Source organism: Epinephelus lanceolatus, chromosome 10 (assembly GCF_041903045.1).
Source record: "Epinephelus lanceolatus isolate andai-2023 chromosome 10, ASM4190304v1, whole genome shotgun sequence".
NCBI classification, from domain to species: Eukaryota; Metazoa; Chordata; class Actinopteri; order Perciformes; family Serranidae; genus Epinephelus; species Epinephelus lanceolatus.
Genome location: NC_135743.1, coordinates 4,202,688 through 4,215,809, shown reverse-complemented (window position 1 = coordinate 4,215,809; position 13,122 = coordinate 4,202,688). Strand labels below are relative to the sequence as shown.

The 13,122-nt window shown below is 39.4% G+C and overlaps 1 protein-coding gene across 1 annotated transcript; it reads left to right on the top strand.

Annotated features, from left to right (window-relative positions):
- The first annotated feature begins 716 nt into the window (after nucleotides 1-716).
- Nucleotides 717-11,292, top strand: ccne2 (cyclin E2). The gene is made up of 12 exons (XM_033640141.2): nucleotides 717-922; nucleotides 2,453-2,491; nucleotides 3,966-4,047; nucleotides 4,213-4,266; nucleotides 5,106-5,248; nucleotides 5,856-5,991; nucleotides 6,107-6,253; nucleotides 7,927-8,022; nucleotides 8,324-8,458; nucleotides 8,558-8,669; nucleotides 8,861-9,018; nucleotides 9,969-11,292. The coding sequence occupies exons 2-12, from the start codon at nucleotides 2,478-2,480 to the stop codon at nucleotides 10,077-10,079; spliced, it is 1,188 nt and encodes a 395-aa protein (XP_033496032.1). The 5' UTR covers nucleotides 717-922; nucleotides 2,453-2,477; the 3' UTR covers nucleotides 10,080-11,292.
- Nucleotides 11,293-13,122: the final 1,830 nt, after the last annotated feature.

Here is a 13,122-nt window from a genome sequence, read left to right as displayed (position 1 = left end):
CTGTAATTTTATGAATCAGTTAATTCATGTTTGAAACTGATTTTAAATGTCCTTTAATATTGAACTGCTTTGTCTGTTTTATCTCCATTATGACTTATACTGCCCTTATTGTAAAGCACTTCTGCTGCATTTCTTGTATGAAAGCTGCATATAAATATATATATATATATATATATATATATATATATATAAAGTTTACTATTATTATTATTACGTCACAGTGTTTATAAACGGCTCCTATGCGTGTTAATATAGTGTAGTATTCATATAGTGCCACTGTGTCATTAAATATCTCAGGTTTCAGTTAATAACGTGAAACACAGCTGATGTGAGAAGCACTGTTTCTCTGTCAGCTTTCTGACAGCAGCTCCACGTGCTCTCTCTGTTTACATTCTGCAGCAGAAGCACGCGCTCGCTCTCCATTGGCTCGACGTCACGGAGCACCCACCTACGGGCGGGACTCAAACGCGGAAGCAGTTTGGATGCCGCGAAATAAACGTTAAAAACTCCATAATGTGTTAAAGTTACCGAGCGTTTCTGACGCGGGGTGATGTGTGAGCGTGTACCGAGTCGTTTAAGTTCAACCGGAATAACCGGAAATCGGTGTTTGCTTTAAAAAACCTCGCGGGGACTGGGTGTCCGTTAGAAATGAATGTAAGCTCCGGTGAAACGCGGCGAATAACCCCGTTAAATGCGTCCTGATGATTCCAATAAGCCGTTATACGCAAGAGAGGAGTAAATAAATCACCGTTAAAGCCGCCGGTGTTTTCCATTCGTCAAAATCTCGGTGGAAATTTGAACATTTAGCGCGTTTCTGTGAACCGGGAACGAGCATGCGCAGTAGGCAGCGGCAGGCCTATGCGGATATAAGGATTGGCGCCGGCGCCACAGCTGATGCATTCATTCATTGACCACAGAGGAGGTAAGACCACCGAGCCGGAGAGCACATTTACACTTATATATGTCATTTTATCTCTGTTTGTATCTTCATGGAGTTTGTTTCTTATGTTTCCATCTTAAATATCTGTTTTACCGACGTAGTTTGGTCCAGATTCAAGCCTGGGCGAGTGAACCACTGCAGCCATATTTAGATTTTACTTATGTTCCACCTTATTTTAAGGAGCTTCCTCTGCTAGTGTGAGCTGCTGTACCTCGTTTTAACTGCTGCATGTTATCCTGGAGGTGTTTTAAGGAGAATTAGTGGTTTTAATGGAGTTAATCTGCGAACACTGAGGCTACTCTTGTAACTTTAAAACTCTCAGAAAGGTGCTTTTTCTGTTCGTCCCTCTCTGTGTTGCCTGTTTCCCTGAATCAAGCACATATTGATCAGTTGGTGTGTAAAAGCAGGAGAGCAGCGGTTTATGGGCACATCGGTCTGAGCTGGTTATTGTTGACCTAGTTAGCAGTTACCCGGCTAGGTTTGCTAATTACTGTAGCTCCCCCTCCACAGCTTAGCCTAGCGGTGGTCTCAGTTTATCCAACTTTAATGCACTTTCTAAATGTGTGTGTTCAGATTTGTGGTCCTCAGGAGTGTGTTGCAGCAGTTGGCGGTAGTTTAAAGTCAGTATGGTTCATATTTAGCGGCCATTTGTCCCAGTTTCCCCCCCAGACCTGGAGGAGGTTCAGCGGAGGCAGGGCTCAAATCCTCCCGCTTCTGAGCTGCGGAAATTGGCGCGTCTTTGAGTTTCAATCCTGAAATAAAGTCCATATTTGACCGTTTTCATACAGTCAAAGTGCGCTAATGTCGCCTGGAGATGTTTGTTTAATCACCGGAGAGGATAAACTTTGGTTTAAATGAAGCATTTTTGAGCTTTTTTTGTTTGAAATCGAGGGAGCAAGCAGCCCCCCTCCTTTTTAGCTGCAGTCACCACACTAGCTCACAGAGCCTGAATGGCGAGTCTGGCTCTGTAGTCTCAGTTTCATCTGTTTCACTCATTTAATATGAAATTAAACTCATCATCATCTTCACATGTGGAGCTGTGGCTCTGTTAGTGGAGCATGTGTGTGTGATTTAAGCTACTTTGGTTCTCCTCACTGGTGGTCACAAGCTAACCTGTGTCTGTTGTCTCAAGCTAACTTACATCAGGTTCAAACTGAGTCTGTTACATGTTGGGGGTCTGGGGGCCTCCAAGAGCCTTTGTGGTTCCTCCAGGACTTTCCAGGAGCTACTTTAACTTGATATAACACATTGTGGCCTGTTGAGGCTTACACATCCTCACCAGGGGAGCACACACCAGTGACCTCTAACATGGTGTGTACTGGTGATTACTGGGCCCCAGGGGCTTCACAGCTTGGCCCCAGGACCCACTAAGAGATCATGAAATGGCTCCAGGGTTAATTATATATCTATAAGCTTCCTAAAGTCTCATCCTATCTGTGGTCCATGTGTCTGAGTGTCTGTACATGTGCAGTTTTTACATCAGAATCTCACCTGTTGTCTTTTTCTTTACAGCGGAGCCATAAATACAGTTGACACAATGTCCAGACGCAGGTAAGCAGCTGCTGCTGCTGCTGGTGGTGGTGGGGGTTCTCAGACTGGGGTGTGGGGGCCAACAGGGGGCCTCAGGGGAGAGAGGAATAGTCCTAGTCTTAACTTGATCTGTTGGGTGATGGGGCAGAAATTACAACGTTACAGTATCATGCACTTTATAGATTTTAATTACGGATGCTTATAACTTTATTGAATTATGACTTTTATCTACTTATTGTTATGCAGCCATTTTATTTTTGACTTGCACTGTTTAAGTCTTGTAGAGCAGTGGTTTCCAACTGGTCCAGCCACAGGTCCAGATTTCTCCTTAGTCATCAGTTCAAGGTCCACACAGTTTAATACATTGAGGGTCATACTTTCATTTTGCTATGTTGTGGAGCTAGTTTGCTGTCTCCTTTGAGGAGACAAGAAACTGCACTTCAAAAAATGACTTTGTCCTGGAAATTTACTGTACTTTAAAATAAAGTGTTTTTACAAACTTGACACATTCGTGAGTCACTTGTGGTCCATTCAGAATGGACCCGTGACCCACCAGTGAAGTGCGCAGTGAAAGTGATAAACAAAGGAAATCTTAATTATAGTTGTATCCTCTGATATCGATAATGCCATATGCGTGCACTGTCAGAGAACATGACTTTGTCAGTTTTCACTTGATCTTGATCCAGAACAGTAGACATTTGTAGAATGATAACTCAAGGATCACATTGTCTCCAATATGTACGACTGATCTGAATGCTTTGATCATTGCCATGGTAATGGATCTTCAAATCAGTACTCAAATGTGCCGTTTTACCCAGAATAGCCCCATAAATTGAGAAACAGTGGTCTAACATCCCCAAATGAGGCAAGGACATTTAAACTTGGTGACAGACCTAGCTTTGTGACTCCGACCGTTTAACCCCCGTGTGATAGGCTGACAGATTCGCTAGCAAGATGTCAAATGGTTTCAAAAACCCCCAAAATGTTGAGTGCCAGATCTGCCAAACAAAACTGGCATATTACAAATATACAACCAAGTATTCTTTATTTTCTAGCTTCTAGCTGCTAATGTGCAGCCTGCATGCTAACAAGGTGGCAAGTTGTGACTTTATTCAAGGTGCAATGACTGAAAGCTGACGTCCAGTTTCTCCTCTGATGCTTCGATGAAATATCACTGAAGCCTCGTTCCCTCAAAACTGGTGTTCAGGGCAGCCCTACAACATGATTTCACTGAACTTCAGAGTTAAAATATTCACTTCTGTTTAGTTTCAGTCATGTAAAAACCTCTTTAACTCGTTAAAATTAACTGATTCAACTTTTGAGTTCATGAAATCCACTTAAAGTAAATGTGATGAACTCAGCTCTGCCGTATATTGTAATCCAAACCGACTTGTGCCAATTGACAAAATGTGATTCCTTGTAGACAAAACCAAAACTGACTTACTGTCTGAATTTACAGCCGTGAAGCTGATGTTCTTTATTCTTCATTATACAGCGGCCGCATCACTTTGCAAGCCAGAGATTCAAACACACTTGAGCCGACCGTCAGAGCCCCGCTGAGGAAAAGAAAATCAGAGGTTTGTGTTTTTTAATACGTTCATATGATTCCAGATGCATATCTCGCTTAATTTTAAATGTTTTAATACCTTACTGTGAAGCCATCTGTAATCTGTTCTTACATTATTAGACTTTTATTATCTTGTTGTCACAACTCACCAGTTTATTTTTATTTTCTCCTCCAGCCCTCCAAGAAAAAACTACAACCCGCTGCCAAGAAACAAAGCTATGAAATACAGGTCAGTGTGTCCACATGTCATTAACTCTGAATGATTGTGTGTGTGTGACTGATAAGAGCTGAAACTGGGATGTGTTGTTAGTAGTTTATTATCTGTTTGGTGCCTCCTCCCTCTCAGTGTCACCTCCCATTTACTGCATCTACTTTTAGTGAACTTGTGTATAATTTACAGAAAAGCCTTGTGGTCAGTAGTCCTGAGAGAGACAGGGAGCATCCATTTTGTATACCATAACTCATCCATAGTGTGCTGGATATTTTATTTATATCTGTCTTTTTTTTATCCTGTTGTCTCCTACTCATCTGTATTGAACAGAGCAGCCCGAGCTTCTCGTCATATCAGATCATCTTCATGATAATGATGTTGATGATGTTGATGATGATGATGATGATGATGTGAGGTCAGGTTCAAGTGACTCAAGCTTCTGCACTGCCTCATTTTCACCACGAGGTGTCACCAGTTAGCCTGATGTGAAAATGGAGTTCACAGTAGATTACACTTTATTTACAGCAGATTTAATTACAGGTAAACTTGACATGCTTTACAATAAGCACAGAAAAAACTATAATAATTATAATGGAGGTTAAAGCAACAATCACAGAAGAAGAAATTCCCATAGCATTATATTTTCTTTACCTTACAACTCTATCAATATTGTGACAATATCTTAAGGTTGACTATTGGTGCTTACACAACAGCCCAAATGTTCAGTAACGACCAGAAATGTATTTATAGAGTAATGTAAGATCACGATCCTGATGGAGACATTGTCCTGTTGACCACACTGCCTGCCTCAGTCTCTTGCTTTGTTCACCTTTTTGTGTGTTTCTGTCTCTGTTCAGAAGTGTTGGTCAGAAGACGGAGCGAGTCCGTGCATTCTCATCGAAACTCCCCACAAAGAGCTGGAGCCTGCAGATCCGTCCAGCTTCAAGCAGTACAGATTCAAGAACCTCTTCATCAAGGCCTCTCCTATTCCCCGCCTCAGGTAAGTGTGTGAGTTTCACACCTGAACGAGGCTGTGCCATCACCTCCACCCGGCTCTGTATTCAGAGGTTAATGTCCTCGTTCACAGTGAATTATTTTTTAGATTGAGACTCAGGTTTGTTCTCGGTATGAACCTGATTTTTAAAGTTACACAAACTCAAGAAGAAGAACAAAACACTCAGGCTGCAGCTAAAAGTTATTTCCATCATCAATTAATCTACCAGTTCTTTCATCCTTTAAAAAGTCAGATAATAGTGAAACATGCCGTGCTGTGTAACTTCTCAAGAGCCTAAGGTGACGTCTTCAGATGGTCCGTTTTTATCCGACCAAAGTCCAGAAACAAACTGTAAAAAAATATCTAGGGGGGGGGGGGAAACTATTTATAATTCTTATTACATATTAAAAATTCTTGTACAAAATTCATTTTAATTTTAATTTAGATTTTTTTTCTTTTTACTAATTTCTTGCAATTTTTTTAGGTCATTTCTTCTCTGTGCTCATCACCGTCTTCTGTGTTTTTGAAAGACATGGCTAGTGTACTCAGGCTGCAAAGGGTTAAGAAGAATTAAACAACAGATGAACAATAGTGTTTCTCTTCTTTCCTCCAGCTGGGCCAGCTCAGACGACGTGTGGATCAAAATGCTCAACAAGGAGCTGAAGTACGTTCACGACAAGAGCTACATGCAGCGGCATCCCAAACTGCAGCCCAAGATGAGAGCGATTCTACTGGACTGGCTGCTCGAGGTGGGTCGACTGAAAACTTCCTCTGTATTATAAACTCACTGAAAAAACATTTTAAGATAAACACCATCTTAAACAGTCGGCCAGTGTGTAAAGCTTTCTGTGTGTGTGTGTGCAGGTGTGTGAGGTGTACTCCCTCCACCGGCAGACGGCCTACCTCGCTCAGGACTTCTTCGACCGCTTCATGCTGACTCAGGAGAACGTCAACAAAGACTACCTGCAGCTCATCGGCATCACTGCGCTCTTCATCGCCTCCAAGATAGAGGTGAGTCCTTCCTCGTCCTCCCCTTCTCGACATCCACCCACAGAATCACTCGCATACTGATTCCAGACGTGTTGAACTCAGACGTATGATTATGATTTTATAAGTGATGAAATCAGAATTCAGTGAACGCTAGACTGCGATGGGATCTATTTTATTCATACCTTCCTGACATTTTACCAGGGTATACAATATTTGTGTTTAAAAACAAAATGTGAAAGCTGAGCTGCCAGTGACAGAAGTCTAAGGCTGGGCAATACGTTAAAATATTCCATCTGACTAGCCCCGTAGTTTCAACTGGATGAGTACGAGTAGCAAGGTTGCTACGTTCCACAGGCTCTCTGAGATTCATAAACTCTCAAATTGTCAAGAAAGGAATTGTTCTTACACCCACGTTCCACATTAAACACAAAGATACAACCAAGTTTCTAGAACACAAGTTTATGAGGACCTTCTTACACAGATATGGGGCGACAGATGGAGTCCCGTCTTTACATTTTTACACAGAACAAAACAACAGCTGCATCATGTAGCTCCAGGGTGTGATTTTTAAACTGCATACTGGCATCCCACAACCAAGAGTCATGATGAACACGACATTAACGATAACAGTGGCATTAACACGGCAATGACAATCATTTACTTTTTTATATTGGCTGATCTCATCCTCTGCTCAGAGGGTAAGGAACTCCTGGACATCAGTGTCTGTCTCCCCAATTTGCGGACATTTTTAGCTGCCGTTCTTCTTTGAGTTAGCCGCTAACTGCTCCCGGGTACTTTTAAAATCTCTGAAAGCCGGTCGCACACGTCATGAAATCGTCACACCTGTCCTTTCCATGACCTGCCGGCTGTCCATTTTACACAGATGTTGTTTTGATGCTGTTACTAACTCGCTGCCGACTTAAACAAAAGACATCTGCCACCCTCCAACTCCACAATCGTACCTTTTTATACAAAACATTGAAGCTTAATAACGGCACAAAGTTCCTGCCTTGAACAGGCAGTGTTTAAGGGCTTAGGATAACCTTGTTAGCCTTCGTCGTCAAACACGCTTCATTCCGTCTTAGTTCGTCTTTCCACTGTTCCAACATTCATCAACTCTGGTTTGGTCGAAATAAACCTTTAACTCATGAGTCAGATGTAAAAATGTGTTTTATTTCTTGGTTGTCTCTCTCCACTGTTGCTGGCTGGCGTTTACTGGTCCTGTAGCGTTATCCCCACCACTTGAAGTCACCATCTTGGCTGCTTGCTCCACCAGCAGACACTGACCTCTGGTAGTGTGTGATGTGCACTGCATCACCTCGGCACAGCCTCTTTGCATTAGTTTGATAGAAAGAAGCGTCTGGATTTCTAAATACCCCGAAGCCTCATGTATACATATTCAGATGTTACAATAAAGAATAGAACAGAAATCCTTTATTGTCATTGTGCAAAATAAAATGAAACAGGCTCATTCACACAGGGAGACGACACAGAAACAACTTCTATGTCTGATGTTTATTGCATCAGAAAAAAATGTAATTACTGCACAAGATCCAGTCAGTTACAAGACTCCTGTCTACAACAGAATAAATGACTAATACATATTTAATTTGTAGCCTAACGTATAAATCAAAATCAATGCACCAAATGTTTTATGAGTTGTCTGTTAAATGACTTTGTTCTCATTTCTTCAGGAAATCTACCCTCCTAAAATCGTAGACTTCGCCTATGTCACAGACGGAGCCTGTGACATTTGTGACATCCAGCGCACAGAGCTTCACCTACTGAAGGTAAGACGGAGCACACTGTTCACAGACTACATCAGCTTAAGAAATGACCGTATGTAATGAAAGTTAAGCACAGTTACACTATGGAGATGTGCCAGAATACAAATTTTACAGTTTGGCCAGATGGGTCTCCAGTTACTTAAATAAGATTCAAGTCCTCATAACTTTAAAGAACAGTTTCAGTTTTTTAGAAACGGTTTGCTCCAGAAAAATCTCCAGAGCAGAGAAAGGATGGACGTAAACCTGCGTGGTGCTCGCTGTCTCTCTTTGTGTTGACCTGTATGATGTCGTTGTCGTCCTGCAGGCATTAAACTGGGAACTGTGTCCAGAGACGCCCATCTCCTGGTTGAAGCTGTACGCTCAGGTGGAAGCTCAGACAGACGGAGAGAACTTCCTGGTGCCGCAGTTCTCCCAGGAAATGTACATCCGGATCACACAGGTACCGTCACACCTGCATCATTAACACACTGGATAAAAAGAAGAAAGTGTTGCTTCTTAAGAGCAAACCTCACTGACCTTTGACCCCTGTGTGTTACAGCTGTTGGACCTGTGTATGCTGGATATCAACTCGTTGGACTACAGCTACAGTGTTCTGGCTGCAGCTGCATTCTGCCACTTCTCTACGTTTGATGTCGTTCATAAAGTCTCAGGTGAGTCTGGTTACCCTCCCTGAGCGGTGTGTGTTAAAGCTATTAAAAGCTATTTTTAACAGGCTTTTATCTTTTTTGATAAATTAGAAAAGAGTTCAGTCAGTAAAAGCTGCATGTTACTGGAGTTGAAACTTCACTTTATAGATTTAACCTCACAGTCCTCTCCCTGTCTCTGTGCGTGTCTCTGTCAGGCCTTACGTGGGACGGCGTGGCTCCTTGTGTTCGGTGGATGAGTCCCTTCATGGACGTGTTGCGGTCTGAACCCACTCCTCAACTCAAGAACTTCTCCAAAGTCAAACCCGACGCCCGACACAACATCCAGACACACGTGGCTTATCTGGATCTGCTGGTGAGCAAAATGAACACACACTGCTGTTGAGGTTTTAAAATCGGGAAATCTCCAACCAAAATTCATCAGTTTAACGATACTCGATGCACTCTTCAACCTGTGTCAAAAACAAGTTCATCACTGAGCCCACAGCCACAGTGATAATACATTATACGTATATAGCGCTTTTCATGACACTCAAAGACACTTTACAAATTCAGGGATACATAAAACAAACATCAGGCGTTCAACAAAATAAGCTCATGAGAAGAGAGGACAAAGTCTACTGTGACATTTTTGTACTTAACAGAATCCTTCACCCACAAAATGAACATCTGAATATTAGTCACCGTGCTCTACGATGAATTTGAATAAACTGTTGCATGCCTCCACTGTGAACGAAGAATCAAAAAATGGTATAATATCTCTTTAATCAAAATAAAAGGGGGGCAAGTTTAACAACAGCAAAACATCCATTTCCAAAATTGTGCAGTTTAGTCCAAGTCTCGTTTATCATATCCTCATTACTTCCTGTACTAAGCCATTGTATCAAGCCGACTTGAAATGTGACATAACCTTTTTTAAAGTGGGGTTAAATTATTTTTTTTTATAAGTAAATAGTTGATGTGACTCACCAAAGTAGCACAGTTTGATTGGAGGAGTAAAATGACTCTGTTCCTTCACACAGGCTTAAAAATGTTTGTTCCAAGTTAACAGACAATACCACGTGTTACTGTTGAGCACGACACTAACGGCACCAGAGTGTTGGGTTTAAATCCGTCACTTCACATATGCAACACACTGATGTCAAAGCTTCAGTTACACCAATGACTGCGTGTTCTCTGCACGTAAAAGCAGGATAAATTCACTGTGAAAGATTTACGGTCATCAATGTTAAAAAGTCGCCTGATTGTGTTGTAAAAATATTGTTTTGCGATCCTTCCTTCCTAACAATTATTTCTCTCCTGCAGAGAAAATCTCAGGACTGTCGGCTCGACAACCTTGAATGTCAGCTGTCACCCGTTGCCATGGGAGCTACCCTGACTCCGCCCAGCAGCGCAGAGAAACCAGCCAATCACTGAGCAGGACACAGATCAGCGAGGACATGCTACCTCTACCCACCGTCTGACCTGAAGTGACCTCTCTGACCACATCAGCTCCTCACCAAACGGGACAGGATTTTAGGAAAAGGCAACTTCCTGTAGCTTGTTTTTATTTTTTTAAAACACTAAATCTGATTCCTGTCGGTATTTTTTATAAAAGTTCATTGAAGTTGTCAGGCATTGCAGTTCTCAGTTGACTTTTATTTCTTTTCTTTTTTTTAAAAATTAATTTAGGAATTGATTTGAGAGGAAACGGAACATTTTAGGTGATCTGGGAGTTTCACTGGTGCTATTCTTGAAATCGAGTCTAAAATGCTTTCAGATGGTGCTTCAGTCGGATTCTCAGGAAAATGAAAATGAGGAATCTCATTTTCTGCAACAAATATTTCATCCTACTCTGAACTGGAGGAAAGTTCATTTTTTCCTAAATTCACATTGTGTGTGAATTTGCAGATCTGCATGTGTTATCATCGCAGCAAAGAAACAATGTGATTACACAGCATGTCTGCTCTGTTTTGCTATATGAGCCACACGAACAAGACACTTTATTTGCTGTTAAACATCCTGAAACCTGCAGGTGTTTTCGAACGCACCTGACCTGTTTGTTTGGCTCAGTAATTCCCTTTTTTTTTGTTTGTTAAATCGTGATTATAGTTGCAACCTGGTTGCACATTCTTGTTACATTCCTGAGAAACTTGACTTGCAGAGGAAAACTGCACATGATTGTGCAAAGTTTTTGCTTTTCATTTTTAAGTGCTTGTATTTATTGATAAGCCTTAGTATGTAAAAACAAAATGTACCATATGTAAAAAAACAAATCTTCAGTGGTGAAAGAGCTCTGTTTGATCGCTGCCAAAGGCAAAAGCTATTTATGATTTTGCTCTGTGACACCTGTTGTTCAATTACAGTTCCTCATTAAATGTTGTACACTAGCCAGACCTTTCTTAGTGCCTTTTTAAAAGAAATATGAACTGTACGGCTACTTAATTTAAGCTGCAGCTAGCCGAAAGGCTGAACGAGCCTGTGACTGTAAATCTGAATCCTCCACAGCTGGATGGAGGCTTGCAGTGAACAAACAACCATGTAAACTGTGTGTAGATGTTAAAGAATGTATGTTTTTGTACATAACGGAATTCAGAAATGTGTAATTTTCTTTTATATTGGAATGTTTTAATAAATGAAGTAAAATGAATTTGCTCTGTCCTTGTGTCTGACTAACGCACTTACAGAGGTGCAGGGCTTTGCTTAAGCACACCATGCTACAGGTTTGTACACAAGTCATGTTGTGTCATGTAGTTTGCAATAAAAATGTTTTTTAAATTACATTAATGCCGTAAGAAAGTCATACTATAGCATGCTAAACAATGACAGTATAGTATGCCAAAAAAGGCGTGACATTACAAGAAGTAATGAAGACTGTCATAGTATAGTATGCAAAAAAAGTCATAATATACAAAAGTCATAGTATAGGATGTTGAAAAAATGTCATAGTATAGTATGTCAAAAAAGTCATAGTACAGTATTTCAAAAATGTCATAGTATAGTATGTCAAAAAATGTCATAGTATAGTATGTCGAAAAAGTCATAGAATAATGTCAAAAAACGTCATAGTATAATATGTCAAAAAAAGTCATAGTATAGTATGTCGAAAAAGTCATAGAATAGTATGTCGAAAAATTCATAGTACAGTATGTCAAAAAATGTCAGTATGTCAAAAATGTCATAGTATAGTATGTCAAAAAAAGTCATAGTATAGGATGTCAAAAAAAAGTCATAGTATAGTATGTCGAAAAAGTCATAGAATAGTATGTCAAAAAATGTCATAGTATAGTATGACAAAAAATGTCAGTATGTCAAAAAATGTCAAAGTATACTATGTCAAAAAAGTCACAGTATAGTATGTCAAAAAAGTCATAGTATAGTATGCCAATGAATATCATAACATAGTATGTCAAAAAAAGTCATAGTATAGTATGTCGAAAAATATCATAGTATAATATGTCAAAAAAGTCATAGTATAGTGTGTCGAAAAATGTAATAGTATAGTATGTCAAAAAATCATAGTATAGTATGTTAAAAAAAGTCATAGTATAGTATGTCAAAAAATATCATAGTATAGTATAGTATGTCAAAAAAATCATAGTATAGTAAGTCAAAACAAGTCATAGTACAGTATGTCGAAAAATATCATAGTATAGTATGTCAAAAAAGTCATAGTATAGTATGTCAAAAAATGTCATAGTATAGTATGTCAAAAAATATCACAGTATAGTATGTCACAAAAGTCATAGTATAGTATGTCTAAAAATGTAATAGTATAGTATGTCAAAAAAGTCATAGTATAGTATAGTATGTCGAAAAAGTCGTAGTATAGTATAGTATGTCAACAAATGTCATAGTATAGTATGTCGAAAAAGTCATAATATAGTATGTCAAAAAAAGTCATAGTACAGTATGTCGAAAAATATCATAGTATAGTATGTGAAAAATGTCATAGTATAGTATGTCAAAAAAGTCATACTATAATATGTCAAAAAAATGTCATAGTATAGTATATCAAAAAAGTCATAGTATAGTATGTCGAAAACTGTCATAGTACAGTATGTCAAAAAATGTCATAGTATAGTGTGTCAAAAAAGTCATAGTATAGTATGTCAAAAAATGTCATAGTATAGTATATCAAAAAAGTCATAGTATAGTATGTCAAAAACTGTCATAGTACAGTATGTCAAAAAATGTCATAGTATAGTATGTCAAAAAAGTCATAGTATAGTATGTCAAAAAAGTAATCGTATAATATGTCAAAAAAGTCATAGTATAGTATGTCAAAAAAAGTCATAGTATAGGATGTCAAAACAAGTCATAGTACAGTATGTCGAAAAATATCATAGTATAGTATGTCAAAAAAGTCATAGTATAGTATGTCAAAAAATGTCATAGTATAGTATGTCAAAAAAGTAATAGTATAGTATGTCAAAAAAGTAATCGTATAATATGTCAAAAAAGTCATAGTATAGGATGT

Bases quoted from the DNA above. Each gene is read 5' to 3' on its own strand.
- ccne2 (XM_033640141.2), top strand. The intron at 8,670-8,860 runs GTGAGTCTGGTT...TGTCTCTGTCAG, and splicing joins TGTCGTTCATAAAGTCTCAG to GCCTTACGTGGGACGGCGTG. The intron at 9,019-9,968 runs GTGAGCAAAATG...TCTCTCCTGCAG, and splicing joins TGGCTTATCTGGATCTGCTG to AGAAAATCTCAGGACTGTCG.